Source organism: Phaethon aethereus (genome assembly GCF_964289735.1).
Source record: "Phaethon aethereus genome assembly, chromosome: 3".
NCBI classification, from domain to species: domain Eukaryota; kingdom Metazoa; phylum Chordata; class Aves; order Phaethontiformes; family Phaethontidae; genus Phaethon; species Phaethon aethereus.
The window spans coordinates 96,505,463-96,533,390 of record NC_138576.1 but is presented as its reverse complement, the minus strand read 5'-3'; the positions used below and the strand labels follow the sequence as shown (position 1 = coordinate 96,533,390).

Below are 27,928 nucleotides of genomic sequence, written 5' to 3'. Positions count from 1 at the left end.
TATAAACAAAAAATAAAATGCTCAGATGACTGGAGAACTGCAGCTGAGGCTTTTTTAACATTGCAGAGGTTGCACACCTTCAAATTTTATGCTTTCCATTTTAATCTACCTGATTTTCCGCTTTTTTGCAGCTGGGAATCAAGCATACATACCATGACACCCATCATCTCTCTAGCTCCTCTACTCTATGTGCTTGATGGAGCTGGTCAGTCCATGGGACAGCTGTCTCTGGCCCTTGGGTTCCTGCAGCAAGGGAGACACTGCCACAATACTGTGTACATCTCTCTAGCTGCTGCCCCATGCCTTACTGAGACATATACCTCCAACAGATGACGCCCCAAAAAAAACCCCAAGTTACCCACTGGGTGAAGGTACTAGGCTAAAAAAAGAACTGAGACATATTAACGTGACAGACTATTTTTAATCTCCAGAAAAAAACAGGAAATTTACTGAAGCTGTCAGGAAACAATGCTTTGAGACTTCTTAAATTCAACTCAGGGAAAAATCAGGTAGATTCAGAATGAAAATGCCAATTATACATTATCAAAAGAACCTGACTAATGTTAGAACTTAGGAGCCAGACAAAGAGACAGGACTTCTACACCTTGTATGTCCATCCAAACACAAAACTGGGATTCAGGAGTGCCTATTTACACACTACAGAAATGTTGGTTGGAAGGCAGCTCTAGAGATCTAGATCAACTTCTTGCTTGAAGAAGGACTATCATCACACTAACTCAGGTCAGCTCTGGTTTTGTCTGGCTTTGGCGAACATCCTGAGGTGTCCAGTCCTTCAAACTTAACACAGAGAGAGAGGGATCATAACCCCAACCCCGAGCTGTCCTAACGACTTTCCATTAAATTTAGAGCAGTACTAGCGAAATTTCTCATCTTTTCTCATCACTGGAACAGCATCTAACACTCAGATGAAGGAGGACAGTCCTGGCTTCTGAGAACAGGCTAGGAGCCAGCCATCTGAGCATATAAGCCACTGCACAGCAAAATTACACTCTTTTGTCCAGTAATGGTTTTAAACTGAAAGAGGGTAGATTTAGACTAGATACAAGGAAGAAATGTTTCACAATGAGGGTGATGAAACTGGCGCAGGTTTCCCAAAGAGGTGGTAGATGCCTCATCCCTGGAAACATTAAAGGTCAGGTTGGATGGGGCTGTGAGCAAACTGATCTAGTGGAAGATGTCCCTGCTCATTGCCAGGGGGTTGGACTAGATGAGCTTTAACCGTCCCTTCCAACCCAAACTATTATCTGAGTCTATGATTTTGTGATTATGATTCAATGTATCTTGCAATGCCATAGAAATATTATCAGACCTTCAGTATGAAGGATGCAAATTATCCCCGTACAAGCCATGCATGTAGCCTAGGGATTAGAAAAATCTCTGGATTACGTATAACATGGATTTGAGTTCTGCCAAGCTGAGGGACTCATTTGTTAAATTAGTACTCTAATTGTTAACCTCTTATATGGAAGCAGCACTTTGAGTCTTTACAAAAAATAGTTATAAGCTTCCTTATAAATTTCCTTAACTTGCAGGAGAAGAGTTTGCATCCCACAGACAAAAATGGCTGTAATCCCACAAACAGAGGGTAGGAGTCCATCTCTGAGCACAGTAATGTTAATTTCCTGATTCTGGGCATCACCTCACTCAGTCTAAGGTTTTTTTTTTTAATATCACCTTCCTCAGGTGCCCAGTTCTCCCAGACCACTCTAAGGCAAGTTTTGGCATATTGTCCTGGATCCAGGAATACACTTGAAAGTCAGATCCCTAGAGGTCAAACCCTGCCACACCTGTAGTATCTAGGTTTTTTAATGGATCTGGATCTAAGTCCAGTTTAAAATGGGGATTTAACAATTTTGGAGAATAATTTTCATTTAAAGTCAATGGAAAAAATTAGTTCAAACATATAAACAACTGCAGCTTAAAACTGAGATGACTCACAGTATTTATACAATTATACATTTCTGTTCATGGCAAATGAAAAGCAAAGAAGCTTATTTCAATGAAAAGGAAGCAATGAAAAAGGACCACGTTAAGTCACATTACCTTACATTTGTTGCAGGCTAAGAACACAGTCATGGACGGTTGCTATGGTTCAGTTGATATGTAGTGATTTATTAAACCATGGTTACTATGACTTGGATGCCTAGGTATCTCAGGGCACAGACACAGACTCCTTTTAGAAAAGTGAATTTAAGCCCCTAAATCACTTAATTTTTAATAACTGCCAAATCAGTGGAAAAAATGTTCAGGAAATCCTGAAGCAGAACTATGATGTGAAGTTCCCAGATATTGTTAAACTACATAGTAGGTAATAACGTCACACAACCCTTCTAGCTCTTGTAATATGTAGGTGTAATAAAGTATGGAATATTATCAACATTAAATATAATATTGCTTTAGTTGAATTAGGCTGAGTCTTGAGGTTATTTTAATCCGTTTAGGCAGGTGCGAATGGCATGGGACTCGAGGAGTTAAAGAGAAACATTCAGTAAACCTGGAGCTGTTCATTTGAAAATGACTTTTACTCTAGGGCACAATATTTTCTGCAAAACTGAACCTGGCACAGTGTAATACAGTAAAATTTTAGTAATAAATGTCTTTCCTTTTTCAAGTTCTCTGCCAGAAATATCAATTCATCAGCCAACAATGAACAAACTACTGCAGAGTTAGAAAAGCAAGAACTTGCCAATCCTGCCATCTACTGGAAAAGACCTAAAACTGAGTAATTCAATGTTTCCACTCTCTCCAAGATTGGCACCGGATCTGGCAGCACACGCAACCCCCGGGGAAAGGAGACAGTCCCTAGACATCCCGTGGCAGAAATTTGCCTTCCTAGTGGAGAGGGTCCGTGATAACATCTGCAGGGACAGGAATGCATAACAGCTGTTTGCAATATATTTGGCTATCATCAACAAGCCACATCCCAAAGTCCTCACTGAGCTTTTATCCAGTCTCCCACTGATTTCGGTAATAATTTTGCCTGACTAAAGAATGGAAAATGAGCTAAGGCCTCACTTGGCTAATAGTCAGTTTGGGAACTAAATATACCATTACAAACTGTACATCAGATACATCAAAGTGCTTTACAAGCCCTGCTTAGAAGGCAAATGCTGAAAGTATAATCTTTAAGAGCTTTTTTGTCATTCTTTTGTAGCCACATTCTCTACATAAACCTGATCACATGGATTCAGCTGAAAATCCTCTTCCAGTAAACAACAAATGCTTTATATAGACAAAAAAATTCTTGAAAAAGAGCTTATTTGTATTTACTCAGCATGTATTAATATCCCTTCCACAAGGGCTTTCCTTCATTTCTGCTCCCATTACAGTTTTTCAGACACCACAAGGGTCAGCCCTAATGAAGATCCAGCTGGGAAAAACAGTACAATCACTTCTAGTAACCCAACTTCAAAAACAAGGTAAGAAGCATACCCAGGCTGTTCAGAGGAAAAAGCAAACCAGTAAGTAGTATAATGCCTACGTAGCCCTCTACCAGTCTCTTTAACAATAGTATCTTTGAAAAACAAAAATAAAACTGAAATTGCATGTTTTCCTTCAACTTCCAAAACACCACCAAAGCTGTCCCATAGTTTTACACCAAGTAGCTACGTTATCAGCACTAAAGAGATCGTTTCTTCTTTGGCCTGAGGCTTATGAATCCTCATGACTCTGTCTTCTCAGCAAGAGAAAGGGACTCTGAAAGAGTAAATAAAAACATTTGAATGGAAGAGAGATCAGAGTATGTAAGTATTGCGGAATGCAGGAACTACATAGAGATATTTTAATTCCTGCGATTTTGTTCTTAACAAATTTTGAGTCTCCCTCCTGCTAATTATTCTAGTAAAATGAAATGACACCAGCAGCCTGGGTGTGTCAGGCTTGGCAAAGGTTACGTGTCATGTTTTCTCAAAAGAGGTACTGCTTTGTGAAAATTAGCTTAGCGGGTTAACAGAAACTACTGTTTTGGGGGGGTTTTTTACAGGGTCTCTACTTTTTCTAATGTGCTCATTTCCATGTTCTTTTCTCCCACCAAAACATCATGCCAAGCCAGTATACTTCCAGAAGTTACATTCTTATTGTGCTCAACAGTTCTGGCTATTAAGGCCCGTAGGAAAATATGGTTAAGTTACTATTTTTCCTACTGCATTAGAAAGAACAAATCACAAGGGTTTTTTTCTTTCATTTTCCAAAACAATCCATTTCTAGAACAGCAAAAAATCATGGAAAATTTCGTCCCCCCAAACCTAGTGTTTTAAATTGCATTTGTGTTTAAGAGAAACAGAAGAAAAAGAGAAGCTAAAATGGAATTTTAGCTTTAATTTTTTATATTGTTGCTAATCAAATGAAAATCAGTAAGAGTATAGTGCTTTACGGGTATTCTGAGATCACCTTGTAAATTACATAAACAGAGGTATTTTATTAAGTTCATCGTCATGGGGCTGGAGAAGAGAAGGCTGAGAGGGGAACTTATCGATGTCTATAAATATCTGAAGGGTGGCTGTTAGGAGGATGGAGCCAGTCTCTTTTCAGCAGTGCCCAGTGATAGGACGAGGGGCAATGGGCACAAACTGCAGCACAGGAAGTTCCACCTCAACATGAGGAAAAACTTCCTTACTGTGAGGGTGACGGAGCACTGGAACAGGCTGCCCAGAGAGGTTGTGGAGTCTCCTTCTCTGGAGACCTTCAAAACCCGACTGGACGCGTTCCTGTGCAACCTGCCCTAAGGTGATCCTGCCTTGGTAGGAGAGTTGGACCAAATGATCTTCAGAGGTCCCTTCCAACCCCTACCATTCTGAGATTCTGTCATTTCTGGAATTTTTTCTATTTTGGTTCACTAATTCAGCAACTGAAGACTTAATTAGTAGCACAAAGACAAAGATATCAGACTTCCATTTTATGTCAGGCACAACTATGTTCTACTGCAATAGCCAGATAAGGAACAGTGGAAATAACTGTAATTACAAAGGTCGGATATGGAAAAAAAAAACGTTTCTCCCTTTAGTTCCACTTGTCCTTCCATATTGTAATTTTTATCACTGTATTTCTCATTCTATCATTAGTGCTTAAGGCTAAAGACACGGGGCCAAATTCTTAGCTAATTAGAGTAGCTTCATTGTACTACATCACCTGGAGTACTGGAGTACGCCAGTACTGGAGTACCTGGAGTACATCACCTGGTACTACATATTACTGGAGGGTGTGTCAAAAGTAGAAGTCAACGGTTTAACTGCATAGATACAAGATGTCAGCTGGGAGTGGAGGTTCGGCAGCACAAGGGAGCTGCCCCTGTCAGTAAGTGTCAGGAATGTCATGTGATTGTTTACTTGTAGGTATGTATGAAAACTTAATTCCCTTACAGTAGGCAAAAATACTGTTGAGCTGTTCAAATAAAGAGCAGCGTTTTTTCCTGAAGCAAACACACACATAACTTATAGTACCGGTGTAACTTACTGAAACTGTCTTAGTAGCTCTTACAGAAATGTTTTTACTGACAAATTTATTAGAAATGGTGCAAAAGAGCATTTTATCATTGTTTAACAACTTTGAAAATAGAAAATAGCTTTTTCTCTGATTTACCACTCCCATTTGAAGAAATGTCACACTAGAAAGAAATTGCAAATACCTGTCTCCTTTCTGTGTGTAAGGAAAAACTCCTACTATTTGTCTGTCTGACCCTCTGAAGATTATTTTTCATGTTTCCTCTTGCTACACACTTAAGCAGAGCTATTTGGATTAAATAGTTCCCAAGGAAACTGCAATTATAATGCAGTAGACTTGTATATAGTTTATTCTGAAGTGCACATTGTTATTATACAGGGCACACAAAATACCTGTATTTCATAATATGTGTTTCTATGAGGGGTCTATAAAAGATGGATGGTCACATCATTTCTTTGGTACACTCATTATATGAGGCTTTTCTGCTTGACAGTAAGTCGTTGACTCAGCAGTACCATATTTTTAACCCTTTGTGAGAGGTTTTATAACTGATAAGCATGTAGCTCTACTAAACTAAAAAGATACTAGCTAATCTGAAGAGTCTACATAACAGCATTAAGAAGTCTTGAGCTTGGTTCTCCTCTGAAGTGCACCATGCCTAAAAATGTATCTGGACAACAAAGTCTTCCATGCTGAAAGAAGAGAGGAGATAATGGAATAGAAATATAGCTGTCTTAGTTGGGTCCACAAGTCTACTTTCTTATTTCAGGACCCCACCAAGTTCATCTATTCCTCTGACTGGAGACAGCCAGGCTGATGCTGACATCCTAGCTTTCATTAAAGCAAGACAGAACATCCTGCAAAAGAAAGGTAAATCCTGCCAAAAAATAGAAAGCCAAACCAAAATCTCCAGTACAGCATTTTAAAGCCAAAATAGCTCTAATCCACATTTATACTGACGCAAGTGAGAACTGATTCTGGCTTGAGTTATATTACATTATGTTCTCAGCCGTTCTAAACACTTGAGGTTCTTTGCATGTATTTATTTTAGTAGCTCGATGCTGCAGCGTAAAACTATGAAGGCTGTCTGTTTTTCTCAGCCACCATCAGTGAACTTTCTGGGACATGCATGTCTGTACAGCCTGCACAGTACACTTAAGTAAATGCATTTGAATGTGGTTTCTTGATGATTAACATACTTCCAAAATTTTCTGTATACATTTTCTTTAAACTATCTGGCCTGGTTCTCAGCTGGTACAAATTTAACGGTAACAATTGACACCAAATAAAGATTACGCAAATGATTGCACTGTACCCTACCTCATGAGGCAGACTGACCTACTGTGTCTAGCAGAGTATGCCATTAACAGGTATTTCACTTTATCAAGGTATAGTGAAACTTTCTATGGGTATTTGTTACCCAATCAGGTACTGAAAGCAATCATAGGTAGGCAATAAAGTTTACTTTACAGTGTAGATAAGTAAAATTGGCAGGAAGCAGAAAGCACTAAATACACAACAATGGCATTGTAAGGTAGCCTAGAAGTAATTCTTCATGACAAAGAAAAATGACCCATGCTTTTTTTTTTTTTTTTTTTTTTCCTCTGGAATAATAGTTTTTAGTGGCAGCATCCAATTAGACAGAAGATGAAAGTGGTGGTGGTTACTGAAGCAATAACTTTCCATCAGCACTTGAGTGCTGATGACAGCATTATTCAGCAAGCTATCAGCACCTGACAGATGGTGTTAGCACTGTCACAAAGTGAGGTTTCGGTATCACACTGCTTATCAGAAAACTGTCAGGTAAACACACGGTGGCTGGAAGAACAGCCTCCCTACGCTCATCCAAAGCAAACACTTAACACACTTAGGCTTTGGGATCCCTTTTGTCTTTATTTAGAAAAGCTGTTGTCAGGTTTCTTCTGCAAATGAAATTAAGTTGAATTTATAGGCAGCTCACCAGAAGAAGGTTAGAGAGAAATGTCTTTCTTACAACAAACATTTCAGGCATTTAGAAGGTCCAGATCTGTCTCATTTTGTGAAGTACAGTAATCTAACAACAAGAGCACATCATGTCCTGTGATCATCTCCTAAATCATACCATATCAGGAATGTCTCTCTCAAATGCCTCTTCAGCCACTGGCTATTATCTAGCATCATCCATCAGTTTCAGAAGGGACTAAGCATTATCAACATTGACAACTATTAGGCTCCAAGTTATGAAAGGTATTGCTGCAGAACAGAGGACAGTCAACACTTCTAAAACTGTTCTGAACTTCAGTTAGACAAGATGGGCTACATGCTGCTCTAGGTAGCCAAAAATGAATGGAGCAGCATTTACACAGTGCTTACTCTGGTCACCCTGGCAGTGCAGGGCTGGACAGCTCAACCAATCACTGAGCATAGGCAGGGGAACAAAAAGTAAAGAGGCTTCATAAGTATGACCTGCATATTACAAACAGGTATGGACCTGATCTGTCGTATGTAAAGAGACAGCTCAGCAGCAAGTTCTGAAGAAGGATTTGGAGTCAACGTGGCAGATAAAAGAAGTCTTTTCCTCCTTGACTGCTTGTGAGGAAAGGGAAAACCTCCCAGACTGAAGGATTGAGCCACTGAGAGCAGGAACCATTGATCAAAAAATTTTTGTAAATTCTAATTTAGCAGTATGGAAAAGGGTAAAATCTATTGACTAGCACTGCTAAAGAAGTACTTTATGCTTCAGCATCGTAGTGAAACCTAAGGACATTTATGAGGTGCAGTGGTAGCCTTTCTAATTGGGAGAAAAAAATGGGCTGAGAGACTCCCCTATTCCCATATATCTCATAGTCTTATGTGTTCCCTTTTCCTGTGAGCACATCACTTCACTCTTACTAAAAGGAGATGAGAGGCACAGTAACTGCCGTAGTGTTTGTATATCATTGGCTATAAGGAGCTTCTGATAACAGTTGCACCCAAAGCAAAGGACAACTGGAGGGTTTTCTTTCTGAGGGGTCGGGATGGGGACTTGATAGAGTTAAGCAGAGGAAGAGTAGAAGAAAAAGGGAATGTATTCTGACTGAATACTTTGGGGAAAAAAGTTATGTGTTATTAGTCTGACACAGAACTTTTCCTCAATAAATTTCAAACATATACAAGATAAACCAGATAAATTATTTGCCCAGAGCCACTAAGCTGAGTCAGACAGCTTCATATAGAAGCTATGCATGCTGAGTCCCAGCCCAGTGCTCTGTTGTCTCCTTCCCAAACTGTCTTCAACTGAGATGTTCCAATGAGCATTTCTGCATTTGCATGCAAATGTATTCACTCCCTGCATGATTTTTACACACAGAGCGCCCTGCAGGAAACAACACGAGAAAGCATAGGTTCAGCCAAACCTAAGTCTGCTAGGCCTAAAAAATGTCAACACACTTACTGCTCTTTCCTTTATTGATCCTGACCCTTTCAAGCTGTTATATCAGTATCTTAGAAGCAAACTGAGGGCTTCACTTTACATTAGCTGGGGAAAAAAAAAAAAAGGATAAATGTGTGCAGAAACCAACCGAGTGGAAAATAAGTTTCATAAACAGAAAGCATGGGAATGCTCAATATCCTTAGTGACAGTAATGCAGGGGTGGGAATGAGAGGTCTCAGAGAAGATTACCTCAGGGTTTGTAGGTCGTTGCCATTTGCTTTCTAAACAGCAATGAATTAAAGCAGATACATTCAGAGGGGCTTGCTGGGATTGTTAAAGCATTGTAATAACTACACTGGGAAGCCTTTGACAAAGGGGCTACTCTGCAAATATGCTTTTGTTGTCTTCTTCAGTCTCAAGGTAGAGAAATGAAAATGCAGAAGAGCAGATTAATGGGTTTTTTGTCTTAAAAGTTTTAAATGAAAAGATTTTTTTTTTCCTCTCTTTTCTTTTGTGTTTCTGAAGTTCATTTTAAAATGGCAACACAACCTAAAATATAGTCTACTCTATTCTTTCTGTCCTTTCAGGCTTGGGGAACAAATGAAATTCGTGTTGCAGTCCACTGTTTCCTTTTAGTTAAAGACCTTTATTCTTTGCCTTGCTCTTCTCTTCTGTTTAGAAACAGGTATGCATAACTACTTTAGATGTACAGTTTTAATTGGTAAAGATATAGAAGTGATTTGTCTTTGACAGCAAAATCCTTTTCTCTGGCAAATAATTTTTGAATATTTGCACTCAGTATCTTCAGCTTGCATTAAGATTAAGCAAAACTAAAACATCCAATCAAGAATTTGCTAAATATGTTTGTTTATTGAGAATTTATTGTATGTTTTCCAAATGTTAAAATTATCTAATATATTAATGCTTGTCTACATCTTTAATCTGGGGAACACTTATTATTACTGATGGTAGTTTTGTTTGCATGGATTTGCATAAGGCTTTATTAATTACATCTAGTTGGCAGCCAGAGATGTTTGTGCAAAAATAGTAGTTAATTGGGTTACAAAAGTCTATAAAATTTCATTTGAGACCTTTTGCTGATTTTTATTTTCTTCCCCAGAAATAGTAGTTTTCATATCACATGATTAGAATACTGAGATTGCATTGTAGTTAATACAAGTTTCTAATAAATTTTTATTAGAAAGTAATACTAGAGTTCAAAATTTCCCAACATTTTTTTTCATTTGAATACATTAAATGTTGTGCAAAATACACACCCTCGAAGGATATACAGGTTTCAGAATAAACAATGACGCTTGATAAAGTAAAATAGGGTAAATGATTGTAAAACACAAATGAGATGTGAAAATTTAAATGCAATTATATACGTCAGTTCACTGTTGACTCTGTACTACTTTATTGCATGATATCCAGTTATGCAGCAACTTATTTTACACATCAGACTAAACCAAATTGAACTATAGAATGCGAAATACAGTCTATTTCTCTGAGATATACATAGTTCCAGATAGAAGCAATTATTTTTCATGCTATTGACAAGCTTATAGTCATGCATTTGGAAGGATTTGGGTTGTTCACATAAAAATACAGCAATATATTGGCAGAAGTCACATATCAATCTCAAGGATCTGTATTTCCTTAAGTTGTTGATACTTCATTCTTTGGCAAATTCATAATTAGTCAGAAGTACATGGCGAATTGGTATGTTCAAAACTACAGAAGATATATGTTTCTCAACAACTAAGAAGCAATCAATTAAGAAATATTAAAGTTATGTTTTTTCTGCATTTGGATTTTCTGTAAAAATCAGCACAGCTACCATGTAAATTGGTAAGCTTTACGTAGAATTTCGGATGTGCAAGTTGAGATAAAAGTCAGCTATATTGTTGCTTTGGAAAGAGAAAGTTCAAGGGTTTGGTCAGAGGTGGGAAAATCCACAGGTCTTTCCCCTTTTGTTTGTTTGCTTTTTTTGAAATTATATTAAAATTACCTTTGTCTGCCAGAATCTTTATCTGTCTGTCTTTATTTTTCTTCTTCTTACTCTGTTATATATAAACATTCTATTAAATATAACTAAATTAATGTTTATACAGCTTTGTTGAGGAGAGCAGGGCCACCATCCTGTCTCCATCCAACCCAACTAGCTGGAGAAGAACCAGAAGTTCCAAACATTGCTGGGCAAAGCAACTGTCTTTTTCAGTTTTCAGTAAAATCCCCATTATGGTGAATTTATTTGAAGGTGGCCAAAAGAGAATTACTAGTACAACAGCATATTTCTTTTGACATTGAAGCATTTCCAATAGCTTTCAGTAACTGGTTAAGATAAGAATCTCAGTGCTATCCTGGTATGATCTATGTGACACTGCTACTTGATGATGACATATTCAGTGTTTTGTTCTGAGTTTGCCACACATCTAACTTAGAGAGAGAAGAGATTGCTTGCTGTCCTGTTTCAAAATTCTCTAGCCTTTTTTTATAATCTTGTAAAATTGGTGTGCAAATCAATCACTATCGGCAAAGTAATACCTGATTTGCAGAATGGTCTGAGATTAAGATTATACCAAACACATAAGAAGAGTTTGGACAAAAGTGCAAGAAGTAAAGCATAAACTTTTTTTTTTTTAAAACCGCCTCCACTCTTCAAAGGTTGCCTCTTGGGTTCGTAGGCAAATTTAGGTTGGAAAGGACCTCAGAAGGTCTTTAATGACACCTCTTACTCAAAACAGCATCGGCTGTGAGATCAAACTAGGCTGCTGACAGCTTTATTCAGTCTGGCCTTGAAAACCTCCAAGGATGGAGACTGCATGACCTTTCTAAGCGATCTGTTACAATGTTTGACTGCCCTCATCATGAAAAAGTTTTTCCTTATGTCCAGCCTGAACTTTTTATTTTTCAGTTAATGCCCATTGTCTCTCTTCCTCTCACAAGCCGCACTGTCAAAAGCCTGGCTCCATCTTCTTGATGACCTTCTCACTGGTGTTGGAAGGCTACTGGGTTTCCTCTTCTTTTTGTCTTCATGAAAACATTTATTTCTGCAAGAAAGTTTGGCTGGCCAAAGATGAACAAAGTTACTTGTTTTAATAATCTATCTTCATATAACTTCTAGAGTAATTTGAAATAAGACAAGCATTTACTACACTGAAGAAACAATCAGTGGTGCACATTTGTAATGGTCTTGACTCCTGCCTAAGCCACCTGTGAAACAGTATTGTTAAGCATAGAGATTCTCATGCATATCTGACTCCTGTCTATTCACCATGACATCTAGCTGCTGGTTGGTTAAATGTTTATATGGTAAATACAATTTAACCAGGATAAATCCAAATATCTTGTTTGTGCAGATTTCTTGGGCAAGTACCTCTATAGTGCTAGACATCATACAGATATTTCCAGTCCTTCTATATAGTTATCGCAGAAGTACATAGACATCCACGAGTCTCCTACAGCAACGTAGCTTCTGGGAGGGTCAGGATATGACCCAGACTTACAATAAAGGCCAAAGGGTCTGTTCTCATTTATGCTGAATCTGCCAGGGATATATACGCAGTCTGGAATCACACTAGTGAAACCCTTGAGCTCACCAGCTTTTGGCTTGGGCATTTGTCTCCACTTTCATCACTTCCTGGCCACTACAGCTTTCCAGAGAGCTCCAAGGAGAAAATGACATAACCTTCTGTTGAGTTTCTGTTGCTTGGAAGATGGACATGCCTAATTCAATCTCCCTTTTTTGCTCCTGTGTTTTTTATGAAAGAGGCTTTGAAGAAGAATAATGAGGTTCACACATGTAACAGTGTAAGTATATATTGTAATATCTTCCCAGCAAAAGATTTTATTGTTCTTACCTGGTTTAATCAATCTCAGGATGCAAGTGTTTGATGTCAGTATATAAACTGAGAACACTTCAATGTAATAAAATGTTAAGATCTTGTAAATTTTGCCTGTACCAAATATCCAGCTGGTGAATATGGATGCCAACAAGATGAAAATGCCTAGTTACATATAGCATGCTTGGTATCTTTTTACAGAATTTTTTTGTCTTTTCAAAGTCCATTTTTAATAATCACAACAATCAAACTTCTGTTTTAGATTATTTAATTTGAATCACTTTTATTGTTGTTTAAATCAATGTTAAATGATCTTTTTCTAATATTTTTTGTTTCACTTCTTGCAACATTTGATGTTTGCTTTGAAACCTCACCTGTAAGGCAAGCAATGTAAAACTAGATATTTATAATATTTACTATCCATGTCTTGATTTGACACCACGACAAAAAAATTGAAGACTTCTGACTAAGACTTGTATATCTCTTTCCCTTGAGGGAAATCTCAGGGGCCACACCTGAGATTTTCTAGAAATTATCTTCTGTTCATTTTTTTGGGCAGCTGAGGTGCTTCATTTGACACAAACAGTGAACTAAACAAATACTTGTGTTTGTGGGTCAACAGTGGGTTTACACAAATGAATTTATACAGATAAAGAGCAGAAAAAACAAGGTCTACTTCTAATACAATAACTACAGAATTAAAGGAAACTTTTTTTTCATGGAATCTGTCTGAGAAAAATACTGTTTAAATCTTGGAACTTTTTATAACTTTTATCTGAAAATGCTTCATGTTTTCACCTATGTAAGTGTAAATCAGGAAGTCAAAAATATTGGGTTAAATTTGAAGCGAGAACAAAATCAGAAGTAGAACATTTCCAGATGGCAGTGTCATGCCTGAAGAAATGCAATGTTACTGTTATTTGTATTTAACATGGTTCTAAATAATTTCCTTAACTCTTCTCTGAAGGAAAGGTGTAAATGTCATTAAAGGACCAAAGCAAATTCAAAACAATTCAGTATTGCCATGTACAAATTTTTCAGGCTGAAATGCATACCCTGTGGAAGAATGGGTCCCTGGATCTTTGCATCCAGTTTGTCATCTAGTTCTGTACAGACATTTCTTCCAGAAAAACTAGTCCAAAAAATGCACTTTTCTTCAGAAGTTTGAGGATGACAGGATAAGCCAAGGTATCTTTCAAGCATTTAATTACTTATTTTAGAAACAGCTTATTTGTGTCTATGTAAATTATACTCCTACTTATCACAATGGTATTTTTTCTGGCTTTTGAAATAGAGAGTGAGGAAACCATGTCAGTTATTTTTGGCCTATCTTTTGTTTAGCATCTGTCCATGTTTAGGAATTGTTAGGGACTGTAACAATAATAGCTGAAGCAATTGGAGAACCCTGAATCCTTTGATTTGCTCCAGGTGATACATGTAAAGTGATTCATTGTCTTGACTGTAGACCAGGATGTCATTTTGGTCTCTGTCCTTTCCAGAACGTCTCAGATTTTCTCTGGGAAAAGCTGGATCCTACTGGATCAGTCACATATTACAACAGCATTGCGGGACAAAGGTATGATAGGTGAAGGAGTAATCAAGGACGTCATGTTCAGGTCTGGATTCTAAATATGTTTTGTAGGAATTCATTCCTTAACTTTGAAACCAAATGCATTCTTGTGTTTAACATTGGCAGGGAGCACTGGAACAACAGGACTTCTGAGTAACAGTCAACTTCCAAGTTCAGCTACTCTCAAGAAGTTTTTGCTTTCAGCATTCTTTATTTCTGATGTTTGCAAATTCAGGTTTTGTTTATTTTTTTAATCAGAAGAACATTAAAAGACCAACAAGAGAAGTTAGATTAGACAGTCTGTTTTGTCATCCCATCGTCAAAAGGGATCTGCTAGTATTGTTATTTCAGCATATTGTACATTATTCCTTTTTACCTGGAAGCCAAATTTCATTTCCATTGTGGTAAGCCATGCTGAGATCCCTCTTCCAGATTCAGAACTCGCTCAGAAATCAAGTTTTCGCTTTTCTTCCAGATGTATATATTTGAGTTTCTTTTTTCCTGTAGCAAGACATAACTTCTGAGCTACTGCACAGAATCTTGTTTTATTTCTATGTTGCAACCTGACACTAAGGGGTATATTGATGATTTCTTTAAATTGAAATCTATAGGTACATATATCTGAAGCTTTTCCATGGGAGTAAATGTGGCAGCATCAGCTACTTACAGACTGTTGTCTTTCACATTTTCAGAGCACACTACTCTGCTCGCCTGTATGGAACTGTGCATGTTGGTGAAAGTAGTTTCCTAAACATGTGCTTCATGATTTTTCCCTTGCACTTATCTGTAAGGTCATTCAGCTATTAAGTGGTTCATCTCTAACTGTATATTTACTTTGCAGTTTCTTGTGCACATACAATTGATTTTTTAATTTTTTGCATCTTTCTGCAGAAACACTGCTTTCTACGACAGCCTCAGCATACATCTTATCACATACTCCATGTGTCTCTTGAAGTTCTTTCCAGCTGCTTGTTATATTACCCATTAATTGATTTTTTTTCCTTTTTTTTAAATGTTTTTCAAATAATAGTCATGGTAAAGATGATAACACCTCCTCTGAAAGTTGATTAGAAATCATCTCACTTGGCCAACCAAACAGAATACACCTTTAATGTTGAAGTACTTTAAGTAGGAATATTATAAGTATAGAAGTAAACACACCTTGACAATTTTAGCAACTCAATTTGCCAAACCCTCAGAAAATTAAGATCCTGAAAGTAAGCCTAAGCAGACATTTTTTCTTAAGGCATGATAATTTAGACTGTCAAGTTTGGCAGCTGGAATGTTTTGTTGAACTGAACTGAACTGAACAGAACAGAAGGGGACATGACAGAGGTTTAGTGCTGTATTTGTTTATTATAACTTAATTAATAGTTTCATACCTTTAATTGTGAAATCTATTTAAACTGTGGAATTTGTCTCAGCGCAGCTATCCATATGTGTTTACAACCATTCCAGAAAACTAGTAGGTTAGCATTCTCTTGGACTCGTAGACATAGGTCCTATAAACTACAACACGACAAACATCTGGATCTCTCACCAGACAGCCCTGCTAGCTTAACAGGCATTTGTGCAACATCCCAGGCTTGTCTACCTGTAACATTTCACAAGGTATGGAACAACAAGCTGTGCCTTTTAGTTATGGAAATCAGACACAAGAGAGAAGTTTCTAGATGCTCTGAAAGTAATTGTCATTCTTAACACAGGCCAAGAGAAGGCCTTCCATCAGTGATAGGTTGGACATCTCTGTTGGTTCAGATCAGTTTGCTTCATAATGTTATTGCAGTCCTCAGTAATGTCAACACCACTATAGCTTCTACCTCCCAAATGTTTCACTTCAGCTGAGACGAAACGCCACAGCACCAAGGCTCTGAGTCCTTGCATGTTGCCCTTTTCTACTGATACCTTTCTGTCCCCACTCACAGCAACAGAGTAGTTGCAGGCAAAGTCCAAGATGTTCTTCTGGGTGTTCTCCACAATACTTTCACTTCTGTGGCGAATTGCCTTCTGCTGCCAGACAGTCATCCTTTTCTGGATGGAGATGACTGGCTCTAGGCTAGGAGCACAGTTCAAGTGGCAAGTTTTCCTAGATATGGATATGAATGAAACTGTTTTTTCAGTCTTTGAGCACTACCTTTTGTTTGAAGGTAGGTGAAAAACAATCTGAATACTAAGCAAAATCTGTATCCCAAACACTTTAATGGGAAGGGAGTTTAATAACAAAATTGCTGCCCTAGCCACATGGCCTTCTTGCTCTGTGTGTTTTCTTTCAGAAGCAGTGTGCCATAGATGACACTAGCCATAAAACTCTTCCTACAGAAAAATATGCAAGCCCAGCTCATTTCCAGTGCGTGATATTCATTAAGGCTCCCATGAGTGAACCTCTGATACTTTTTTAGCTAATGATTAACCTTAAGACCTCCTTCCCCCTTATGCATTTGGATTAAAAGAGCAGTAAGGAGACTGAAAGCAGCAGGCATGAGTGGTTCATTCTCTAACTCTATGGACTAAAGGGTGCAGTCATCTGACAGAATTCAGGAGAAGCAGGCCAGGCAGTGAGGGGACTGATCTTATTAGGGTCAGAAAAGAAAGAGAAGGTCTGTCTTGCAACAGGCTGAATTCAGGATGTTTATGAGCTTCATCATGTTGCTTTCACTGGTGCCAGCAATGTTTGTATGGTACAGACGGCAGGTATTGACTTTTCCATTTATTCAGCCCCATATTCTTCTTTGTTCTGGGGATCCTGCCGTAATTAGAGAGTTTATAGTGTTTTCTTGTACAGAAGTCTAGTGTTTAGACTAAGGCTTTACTTGTCAAGACTTTAAGAGTCTATTCGTGACTCTATATTTGTGTGACCCTGGGTAAGTCATTCAACCACAGTTTTACTTCAGCTTCCCAGACTGGAAAACAATACCGGTCTCAGAGGGCTTGTGTCAGGCTTCATTCATTTGATTGAGATCTTTGGATAAAAGTTGTTTTAATAGGAGAAAAGCACTATGATTCACGTTCTTATTAAGCCATTAATGGTCTCCCCTTATTTTGGATAGAGGAAAGATGTGGAACGATAAAATTTGCCATTAGTCTCATTTTGTATACCTCTGATACCCCTATGTTCTGTTAAAAAAAGCTCCAGGGCAGTAACTGGGAACATGGGTGTGTGATTCCTGAGTGTCCTGGGTAGCACACGTCTCGGAACAGTAACCTAGCAAGTACTGATTAGGGACTGGAAGCAACAGAGCAGCAGCATGCCCTTCCTCACCATACACAGCCGGCAGATCAGCTTGACTCCACTGCTGGTACTGGGGTATCTCTTTTACCTCCTCCTGGGTGCTATGGTGTTCCAGCTGCTGGAGAAGCAGGCCGAGACCCACTTTTGGGACCAGTTCCAGCTGGAGAAGCTCAAGTTCCTGCAGAACTACACATGCTTGGACAGGCAAGCCCTGGAGCAGTTTGTACAGGTAAGAGGAACAGGCTTCCATTATTTTGACTCAAGTATTATTTTGGTTAGAAGAAATTATACTGTTTTGGCCAAGCATGTCATAAATTGATCTGCTGTCCATGGCATTAAAGGACTAACTGTACAAGAGAAAGGCAGAGGTTTCTCAAGCCCACCCATGTACCTCTTTATCTTGATCTTTTGCACTTCTTTCTTTTCCCAGTCATGAACTCGCAAAATACACAAATCTGCTGATGCACCTTTATGCTACCTTGCAATAATTTCAGCTTCATGGTTTTCAGCTCCTTCATTAATTATTACATGGGTATTATGCATGGGGACAAAAAGCAAGAATCAAACCTACAAGAAGTAGGCTGCCCTTCAAAACATGTGCAACTTCTGTCCTTCTTTTCTACCAGAAATTGTCCACTGCTTTTGAAGGCAGTCCTCCACTTCTAGGCCTCTGAAGAAAAGATAACGTCAACTCTCATGAGCTGTGTTATCTATCACGTATAGTAAGAGATAAAGGGCTCTTGTTGAATTAATGACATCTTCAATTATATTTTAAGCTACTTCTCAAAACAGGCTGGAGATAAATTACAAAACCTTTCTTTGTATTATTATAGACAAGTCCTCTCATTCTCTTATTGCAAGAACTTGACAGAAATCCTTGAACTATCACTTCATACTCAGAATTCATCCAGTCGCAGAGTTGTGTGCCTAAATGGTTTGAACTCTTTCTACCATGTCATTAAACCTGATAGAAACTCTAAACATGCTGCAAGTTTGCACTGTCCAAGTCAGAGGACTTCCACAAAGGCAAACTTTTGATCAACAAAAAGCCCAGATTCTGTAAATAGGTTTAAGCAAACAGTAAAGTTCAAATCAGAAAGAGAGAAGAAGGCTCCTGAACCTCTGTCTACAAGGACAATGTTCTGATTACTAACACAGTGATAGATTTATTGTGGAACATTCGGCATTGGCCAGAAAATGACCACAGTTTTCAAGAACTTACATGTCTAAAAACATGTCTGTTTTTTTCAGCTTCACCAGTTGGTAATGTTGCCTGTTTTTCCCTTAGCTCTGTGATAATTACGGTAGGGAAAAAAAACCCTGATTCTCATTCTAAATCAAATTGGGATATGTCATAGGATTGAAAGGTTTAGTTAAACCTCCCGTACACTAGAAACCCTAGGGAAGGTTCACAGATGTCCAGATTCTCCTCTCTCTGGCTCCAGTGGAGCTTCCTTAGCACTCCTGGGCCACTCAAAGAATCACATTTTGCTGTGTCTCTGCTGAATTTTTATTCTACTTAGAAGTAGAAAAGTGAAATTAGATACTTTTCACTTGTAAACTATTCCATACAAAACCGGCTGAGGGCACCAGATTATCATCTACAATGCACCAAGTTTCAGAGTACTTAGACTTGATACTCCTCAAGATAAATGTAAGTGTAGGTGCCCTCTGACTCACCTGTCATTTATAAGACCTCTTAAGAAATTTGACCAGCTCTTACTAATAGTAGGGAATAGAAGTCTTTCCATATTAAATCTCTAAAACTAATGCAAATAAGGCAATCATCTATCTGTACTTTTTAACTATATGGTTAAGGAAGCGTGTTCATCATGTCAGAAGTTCCAGTCTGAAAAGTGACAGTATTCATGCTGTGGTGAGACACAACCACTAGATTCAGTCTGCTCAGCTGACAAGTGTAAAGTATCTTGTGTTATTGCCAGTTTTTTAAACCTAAATCCTGGAATCTGAGAATCGACCTAGGGTTTCTTTTTGCATATCCATTATCACTAATAATAGAGTTACCACTTATAGTTCATTCACTTTTGACTTGGTTGTGTATGAAGCAAATTCTTACCCTTCCATGTTCATAAACGGCATTGGTTCTGCTTGGATAAAACTGTCTAGCTGAGAGGTGGCCCTGAACTGTAGCTCCTAAGCTGAACAACCTGGAGCTTTGAGAAAGGGCAAATCCAAACTTTGCGATCTCATGCGTCTCTGGTAAACACACTTTGGTTAGGAAATTATGCCATTCTGACAGCATAACTAAGAAGCAGTTTCATTGAGTGAAGAGGTACCTTTTTTAAATCCCAGTTTTGATTATGTCCATACTTTTTCAGCCCCAAAGGAACTAATAGAAATATTGACCAAGAGGACCAAATCCTTGTCTATGACCGCTGCAGTGTGCATTGGGAGGGAGATAGGAGCAGAAACAGCAAGCTGCTTTTGTTATCTCCACATCCTACTATAGCTTCATGTAGGCTTCATACTCTTACTGTAAATTATAGCACACTGCTTTTACTGGCTACTTCTGCTCCCAAAAGCAACAGCTATTGTTCACCAACCATTCACCAGCTGCTCTGTTCTCAGTCCAGCTGTAACTGTTACCTGAGGTGTAGGTGGAAAGGAGCTAGGAGCCATTATAGATGTCCCAGATAAACCTGTTTGTTTAGGAATGATTCTCCTGGGCACCAGGATGCCATTTCTTTCATGAAGTTGTATTTAAAAGCATCTATAATATCAAGAAATCCGGCTTTGTCAGACTATAACTGAAGTGTTCAACATTCAGCGTTGCCTTACGCTTCCGTGGTGGCTTTCATGATGTGAATGTAGCTCCTCTGATCTCTTGTACGTTGAAATGGATAGAACTGACAAGTGTTCCTTACAGGGATGAATTAAACCTGTGATTGTTTTAGACACTTCAAAAGACTCACACCTCAGTAGCTTCTGTGTGTTCCTTCTAATCAGCAAATAAAATAGGAAACTCTAGATATTTTGACGTGTCAAATTCTTCCCATTCTAAGAACAGGCTTTTAATGGATAATGTAAGGTTCTTTGTCATATTGAAAAGAAACTCTGCTGTCACTTCAATCATGAGATCATATGTGATGATGCCTAGCAGCCCTACCTGATGGTCTTGACCAATGCTGTAGATTTTTTACTGAAGGAATAATATTAGCTATTAAACAGGATACTCAATCCACCAGCACAGATCAGCTAATATTGCAGAACGTAGGTAAAATCAGATACCTTGTAGTGGGTATGTTCATTAGATAAGTAATCCTTCTGGCAGTGGTTAACATTTGAATCAAGAAAGAATATCTTCTTTGGTGTCATACTCCTGGAACCAGCTAAAGCTGGGGTTGCTCTTGAATCCTGCTCATGTCTTGCATCATATAAAAGTCTCTAGAGGAGATGAACAAGTAACTCCTTCAGGCATTTGGCAAAATGATGAAGGCTGTGACCTGGACCTCAAAATTGGTATGTAATAAACCTGGGGATTCTTGAAACCCCAGCCACTGAGCAGAGGGTAACAAGTCTCCTTCAGAGAAATCCTCATTGAGAGCAAAGGAACACAATCTTCACTAAGGCAGCTAACAAGATATTTGATGCGTAAATAGGAACAGCATTTCTTTTGCACATAGTAGTTTTGGTCATCTGGGAAGAGCTATCTGGAATAGCAGAGAATATTTCATTAGCTAATCATTCAGACTAGGAGAAGCCTGATATTCACTGAAAATTATTGGGAAGTCATAGCCAAAAATAGTAATTCACCCTCACTAGTACTTACATGGAGGAAACAGAAACGAGCACGTTCCCCCCTGCCCGTCCCCACAGACATGACCATATATTTACACATGCCCAAATTAGAAACTAGAATGAGATGTCTAGGCTAGGGAAGGACAGAAGAGGAACTGATTTTATTTTTTATGGCATAACTTCACTTTCTTTTCCCCCTTTGATCACTTTGGGGACTCCCTCCACTTCCTTCCCCTTAGCCTTCAACTAGTTATGGAACCTATCCTACTTCAATGGCCAGTTCTCCGGTGACAAGGGTTCAAGTTCCTGGCCAGCTCTATTTCCAAGTTTTGCCATGTCAGCACAAGGCCATTTAGTCACACTCTACCCTGTTATCTACACTGTTTATTGCTCTGCTTGCTCAAGATGGAAAGCGATATTTACTGCTCTCTTTTTTTCTGACATTCTTCCTGATTTGGTCTAATGGGTTGCTCATCTTTGCTCCTTTGACCTCTTCTGCCTCAGGTCCTCATGAAAGCATGGGAAAAAGGGGTCAACCCAGCAGGAAACTCTACAAATCCCAGTAACTGGGACTTCAGCAACTCCTTCTTTTTTGCAGGAACTGTTGTCACAACTATAGGTGAGGTACTCTCTTTCCTTATAAATTGGGGTTTCCTCCAGCTGTCCTGTAAAGCCCCCAGAAATGTACAATTGGTGGACAGAATACACCTGCAAGACAATCTTGACTACTGTGGGTTATGGTTTTCTGTTGGTTTCCAATTATACCTGTTATTCTTGTGTATCCAGCATATTACACCTGCAAAAAAAGCTGAGTGCCTAGTTGGTACATGCAATATCATTTTGTACATGCACAGCACATCTTGAGGTTGCTTTGAAGCACTCAGTTGCATTCACGACAAAATCAGAGACCTATAGAAAATTACAATACTCTCTAAGAGTAACGTTTTTCATGTTAAATTTTCTGTTAGTAATAGTGAATGCACAGGGCTCTGTCATAAGCTACAGCAATTTGTAGGCAGATTTAATTGCAGAAAATCATAGGTCCCCAGGTTCCTGAAGCTTAACGTCATTGAGCTTCCAAGCCTAGGAACTTTCCATGATGGCCTGCAGCCTGCACGTAAAGCCTTTTAATGTAGCTGTTTTCTTCTTTTTTTCCCAGGTTATGGTAACCTGTCCCCCAGCACAGTGGCAGGGCAGATCTTCTGTGTGTTCTATGCCTTATTCGGAGTGCCACTCAACCTGACCTTCCTTAATCAGTTGGGGAAAGGCCTCAATGCTCATCTGATTACCCTGGAAAAATGGGTGCAAAAGCCAGGCCGTGCCCAGGTACAGTGTCAAGCTATCATTTATTTCCACTATTGTAAAACTAATTAAAGTTCTCTTCTCAGATAGGTACTGCTGCTGCTAGATTTGGTTTCCTTGTATGTGCCTACATTTTTCTGAACCATAGCAATTATGCGGCCCTCTATATCAGAAAATTGATATACTTTATTTATCTATGATACCCTTAAAGCAATTTGCTTTTGCTTGAGGGACTCTGGATTTGCCCTTTTAAAACTTGACTCAGCAAAACTATTAAGCAAGCATAGCCTCGATTTTGAGCAGGGTCCTTAAGCTCTGGTGACCTTAGCAGAATACATGCACATACACACATTTCTGAATCAAGCTCTTATTATCTAGCCTATGCTAGCACCTATCCAGGATCTAGCTCTACACTTTGCAAAGACAACTTATTTTTATTGGCCTGCTAATCTGGCTTGAATTACCTTCCCTGACTGTGCCAGTAATTTAGCACTTCCTTCCTTTTCTTTTCTTGAAATGTAAATAAATACTCCTTCTCCTTAGTTGTAGTTGATTGGTGAGTCATTGAACTAGTCCAGATGTACTGGAATAAGGGAAGCACTGATAATAGGAAATACATTAAGGTCATTTATAACAAAGTTAGTGCATGTTTCTGAGTAAACGTTCAATGAATTGACCCTTTAGTTAGAGGGAGGGAGATTAGATATGTTAGACATGTTGAAACATTTCAGAGTTCTCGCACAAGTTTTTTTCTCTTTTTCCTTTGTGAAATCTATGAGTCATTACATTCTTTACCTACACTAGAAATACCTTCTGGTAAAGCTATAAAGGTACTGTCAAATGCAGACTTGGTTTATATGAGCAAGAAGTTCTTTAGCTGCATAACCTATGTCTGTTCCCCGAACACATACAGCTCTATCACCAGAAGGATTTTTACGCTAGCATAGCTGCATCTTTCCTGAGATTTCTAATATCACCTCAGGGATGTGATCTTTTTTTTTTTTCTCTTTACTCCTGCCTTAACACTTCATTTCTGGCAGCACTCCTGTGATCAGACAAAGCTTTGGAGCTGTATTGGCTTGTTCACTCTGAAAAATCTTTTCCAGGAAGTTGGTTCATCTCCTTTTAAACACAACTTGATCATGCTTTGGGAAATTAATTACAAGCAGTTCTTCTTCATTCCTGACTTACAGTCACCTACGTTATAGGTTTGTACCAGAAAGTTCATGAAAGCCAGGGTAGCAAGTAATATTTTGCACTACAGTTTAAAGTTTTATGCAAACTTTATTATCTATTTAAAAGCTATCACACATCTGGAATGAACTAAATGAGAACAGATATCAACTATAACATGTCGGCCAGTAATTCTCAAAGTGCTTTGCAAATGAGGTAAGTATTATTATACAGCTGGAGAGACATGGTACATAATTTAGAAGTGATTTGTCAAAGTCACCCAGTAGGCTGACGCCAAGTTTCTCAAGCTCAGTGGGCTATTTTGTATGTGAGATGATACAGAGACAGAAAGAAAAACATAATACCTGGACCTTCCACTTTATAAATAGTGGTTTGGCTTTTCATCCAGTCAAAATAGGCACATGCATAGAAAATCATACTCTGGTTTGAATGCCCTTGAGGGCATTTTTAAACAATTGCAATGAGTTTGCATCAACCCACACATCACTAGTCAAAAGTTCACCAGAGTGTGTTCCCTGGAAATCCATGAGTTCCCGATCCTCAATCCTAAAATCCCCTGTCATGACCCATACACTGATCATTTTGTGCACCTATCTATTGCGGCCACATATGCTGTAACTTATCTACCCTTAATACCTCCCAGAAGGCAGACTTTTGTACTGAGGGACACAGATCTGCCCTGCACTGACAAAAAACAGTTCTGCTCTGAATGCTTCTAAGTTTAAAATAAAAGCAGGCAAACTGACTTCACTTAAATTTCAGCCAATATTTTTGGCTGAGCTCTTGCAAGCCACTTTATAAATCTTTGGAAGCAGTCATAAGTGAAGAGAACCCTAATTTGTTCTTGCCAATCTTTGTATCACGAGTTATGCAATACTTGGTGCTTTTCCTCAAAGGCAGGAGCCAATTGATTATGAGAGCATCTCCACTTCAACTGAAATTGTAACGTATTTCATTCCTTTGTTTGCCATAATAAGTTTTAAAATATGACTTGAGCGTACTTAAAAACTCATTGAAAAAAGCTTTTTAAAAGTCCTCCTTTTTTTTCTAATTTTGAGATTTTTTTGATTCATGATTAGGTACAATATCTATGTGAAAGGTAAACAGCGACGTCAGCCTGTAGTGCATGGAGGCGTTGGTTTATCCTTCCTTTTTTGGGACATTGATCACAGCTGGAGTGGGTTTGTGATTCAAGAGCAAAACAGACCCAGCAATTTCCACTTGACAACTGCTCAGTGCTGTTTAGCTGCTGTCTTCCTTGTATCTTTCAGGTCGTTCAAACACTGGCAGTGGCTGTCTTCCTGACCACTGGGACCTTACTTTTTTTAGTGTTCCCACCATTGGTCTTCAGTTATGTAGAAGGCTGGAGCTACGGAGAAGGCTTTTACTTCACCTTCATCACCCTGAGCACCATTGGATTTGGGGACTATGTAGTAGGTAATAAAGAAGGTGAAGTGGATTGGGCTGTGTTGAAATTAGTTACTCTACTATATAGCTAAACACAGAGGGCATAGATACCCATTCCACTATAAATCTGGTACAAGAGTGAGCTGAGCCAAACTGGTAATAATGAGCTAATGTATTATATGATGTCAGCATTTTTCTCTTCACAGCTAAGCTGAGAGTCACTAAACTTATTTCACATATGCCACTGAACACTCATTCATGACTATGTCCAGGCTGGTACAAATGTGATCTATGAATGACAGGTGGAATATAAGTGAAATCTCTTTGTCAGTTTTAAGACTTTGAACAGTGATTTAGCAAGTGCCTACCATTCTCAGTAAGAAATCATGTAAAATATGAAATGATCAGTACTTACAGCAGGGAGAATATTACTGACAACCCCAGGACGCCTGTGAAAGAAAACAAACCCAGTGAGATTACGTAGTCTTCAGAGACCTAGGCTGAGACAATAGCAGCAGAGACACGAGAGGCTTTTTTTTGACTCACTTATTTGAACAAATGCTCTTAACAGATTATGTATAGTGTATTTATTTGTTAAAAACACTAGGGTCTGTTACTTTACGAGTAGTAGCTCTCCTCTCCTAGAGGTTGTACCTATGTCCCAAAAGGAGATAAAAACCCATCCCATGCTGAATCTGGGCACTGTGGAGTTTCATGATCTGGATGACAGAGACTAAATGGACGGCTGCAGTGCTGTCCTGTGCCTGTATCAGCTGCACCAGTTGCCCATGCTGTGGAAATATCAAACTGGGGAATAAGATTCCCACTTACTTAAAATGGCTGCATTTCCCATACAATATTCTACAGGAGATTTTGAATCCTGATTACTGAGGTATATCACCCTACAAAAAGCAATCACTATATCATTGAGGTGGTAAGCCGTATCTTTCTACATTTTCTAAGATCGGTGTGTGTCTTTTGAGTAAAATATGGCTAATATGGATTCAATATTGGGTTTCAAGATGATTTTTTGTTGGTGGCTAGGAACACTCAATTTTGTCCATCCCTGATTAACATTAGATATGGCTATTTTTATTATATAGCCTTGGCTTCAGAGATTTGATGCCAACTGTACTAAGCTTAACCCAACAGCTGGAAGACAAAAAGAAAAAGGAAAAAAAAAAAAAAGAATGCTCACAGATCACACAAACCTGTTAAACATACACTTTTGCAGGGGGTGGAGAGGGTATATGAGTATGTACGTCGTCTGGCAGACCAAAGCTGACAAGATTAATATGCAAAATTTCTTGGATTTTTCAGGCACAAACCCCAACAAGCATTATATCCCAGTGTACAGGAGCCTCACTGCAATTTGGATTGTTTTTGGCTTGGCCTGGTTGGCTCTGGTCTTCAACGTGGGAGCTGACCTGATGGAAAAATTCCTTCAGCTGAAGTGGCACAAGCCTGACTTAAGCTTGGCAGAAGGTGCCACCATCAAATTGGAAGATGAACCTGAGCAGCCTAGAATCCACATCCCTAGCTGAGGCAAGGTACACAGAAAGCAGTCTTGACAGTGCATCTTTCATCTCTATCTCACACTAAGCAAGCCCTGTGGGTAAAGGACTAAACCACAGGTTGTGGACTGTTTCCTAAGGAGGAAATGTTTCAGATGCATTGAAATTTCTATATGCTGTGTAGGCATCGGCCAATTAAAACCTCCAAAGAAGTAGCACGCATGGTAAAACAACTGTCCCAGGATTAATTTTACACTTCTCACTCAACAAAGGCAACTTCCCCTGAAGTAATCAATTACTATCCTTTCTCTCTCTTTAGTGGAATTCGGTTCTTACGGTCACTCGTTTTCAAAAAATCCAGAGTGACTGCCTCTCAGCTCCAGTAAGAAGTCATGTCACCAAGAATCTCAAGGGAAAAGTCAGGTACAGAAATCTTTCTTCATTTCCAATCAGAGGACAAACAAAAACACAAGAGGAATATTGGCAGTAATGACCACCTGCTTAATGACATCCATCCAATTAAGATTCATTTGATACAGTCTGAAATTAGCAGCTTTCATATAAAATGATAACATTTCTTTAGTTCCTGGGCTAAAATGCTTCTATCTTAAATTGTGCATAAATTGTCTATACAGCACTGCCTGGACTGTTACAATTCATTTCAGAGCGAACTGACAGCTCGAAGCAGGTCTTTATGCTTATCGCAGTTCATTTCCCAACCACTTGAAAACAGCACTTTAAACTAAACCTAAATGCAAGCAGAATTCCTTATTTCCAGACAGATCACAAACACTAGAATCTGGCATTTGCTTTGGGCCAGTTCATTGGAGAACTACCATGCATATACAGAGCTGATGCTATCCATTTACCTCTAAACAAGGCTGATGATAGGCTTTTGTGTTAAATCTGACCCTCAGTCACGCACATAGTGTCACCTGTGAGAAACAGGGAGTTTGATTTTATCACGATTATTGTAAGTCAAAAGTAGCAGCAGCCATCTCCAAAGTAGAAAAGCCAAAAAAGGACATATAAGAACCTTATAAAAGGCTTGTCACTGAGATATAAAACTGTAGTCATATTCTGTATTAAAGTAAACTATAAAAGCTTGATAAAACAATTATCCATTCATTGAGTACTGTACTAGATTGTTTATAACCATCAGTAACACGTTCCACGGGTATGCTTGTAATTATGTACATACTGCTATTTATTCAGTATGTTTATAACTCATACTAACCATCAATTAATCCTTCTAAA

General features: G+C 38.6%; 2 protein-coding genes across 2 annotated transcripts in view; both read left to right on the top strand.

The window, feature by feature from the left end:
• Positions 1 to 6,386, top strand: part of KIF6 (kinesin family member 6) — a gene marked incomplete at both ends in the record, with an annotated part of 170,230 nt that extends 163,844 nt beyond the window's left edge. The window contains 2 exons of the mRNA XM_081998055.1: positions 3,351 to 3,440; positions 6,230 to 6,386. Coding sequence (XP_081854181.1) covers positions 3,351 to 3,440; positions 6,230 to 6,386 — 247 coding nt within the window. The remainder of the gene's footprint in view (positions 1 to 3,350; positions 3,441 to 6,229) is intronic.
• Positions 6,387 to 17,511: 11,125 nt separating this feature from the next.
• On the top strand, positions 17,512 to 26,701 carry LOC309403171 (potassium channel, subfamily K, member 16-like; the record flags this gene model as incomplete). Its single annotated transcript, XM_081997209.1, has 5 exons — positions 17,512 to 17,724; positions 21,759 to 21,873; positions 22,414 to 22,580; positions 25,022 to 25,187; positions 26,478 to 26,701. The coding sequence occupies 5 exons, from the start codon at positions 17,512 to 17,514 to the stop codon at positions 26,699 to 26,701; spliced, it is 885 nt and encodes a 294-aa protein (XP_081853335.1).
• Between the last annotated feature and the right edge of the window lie 1,227 nt (positions 26,702 to 27,928).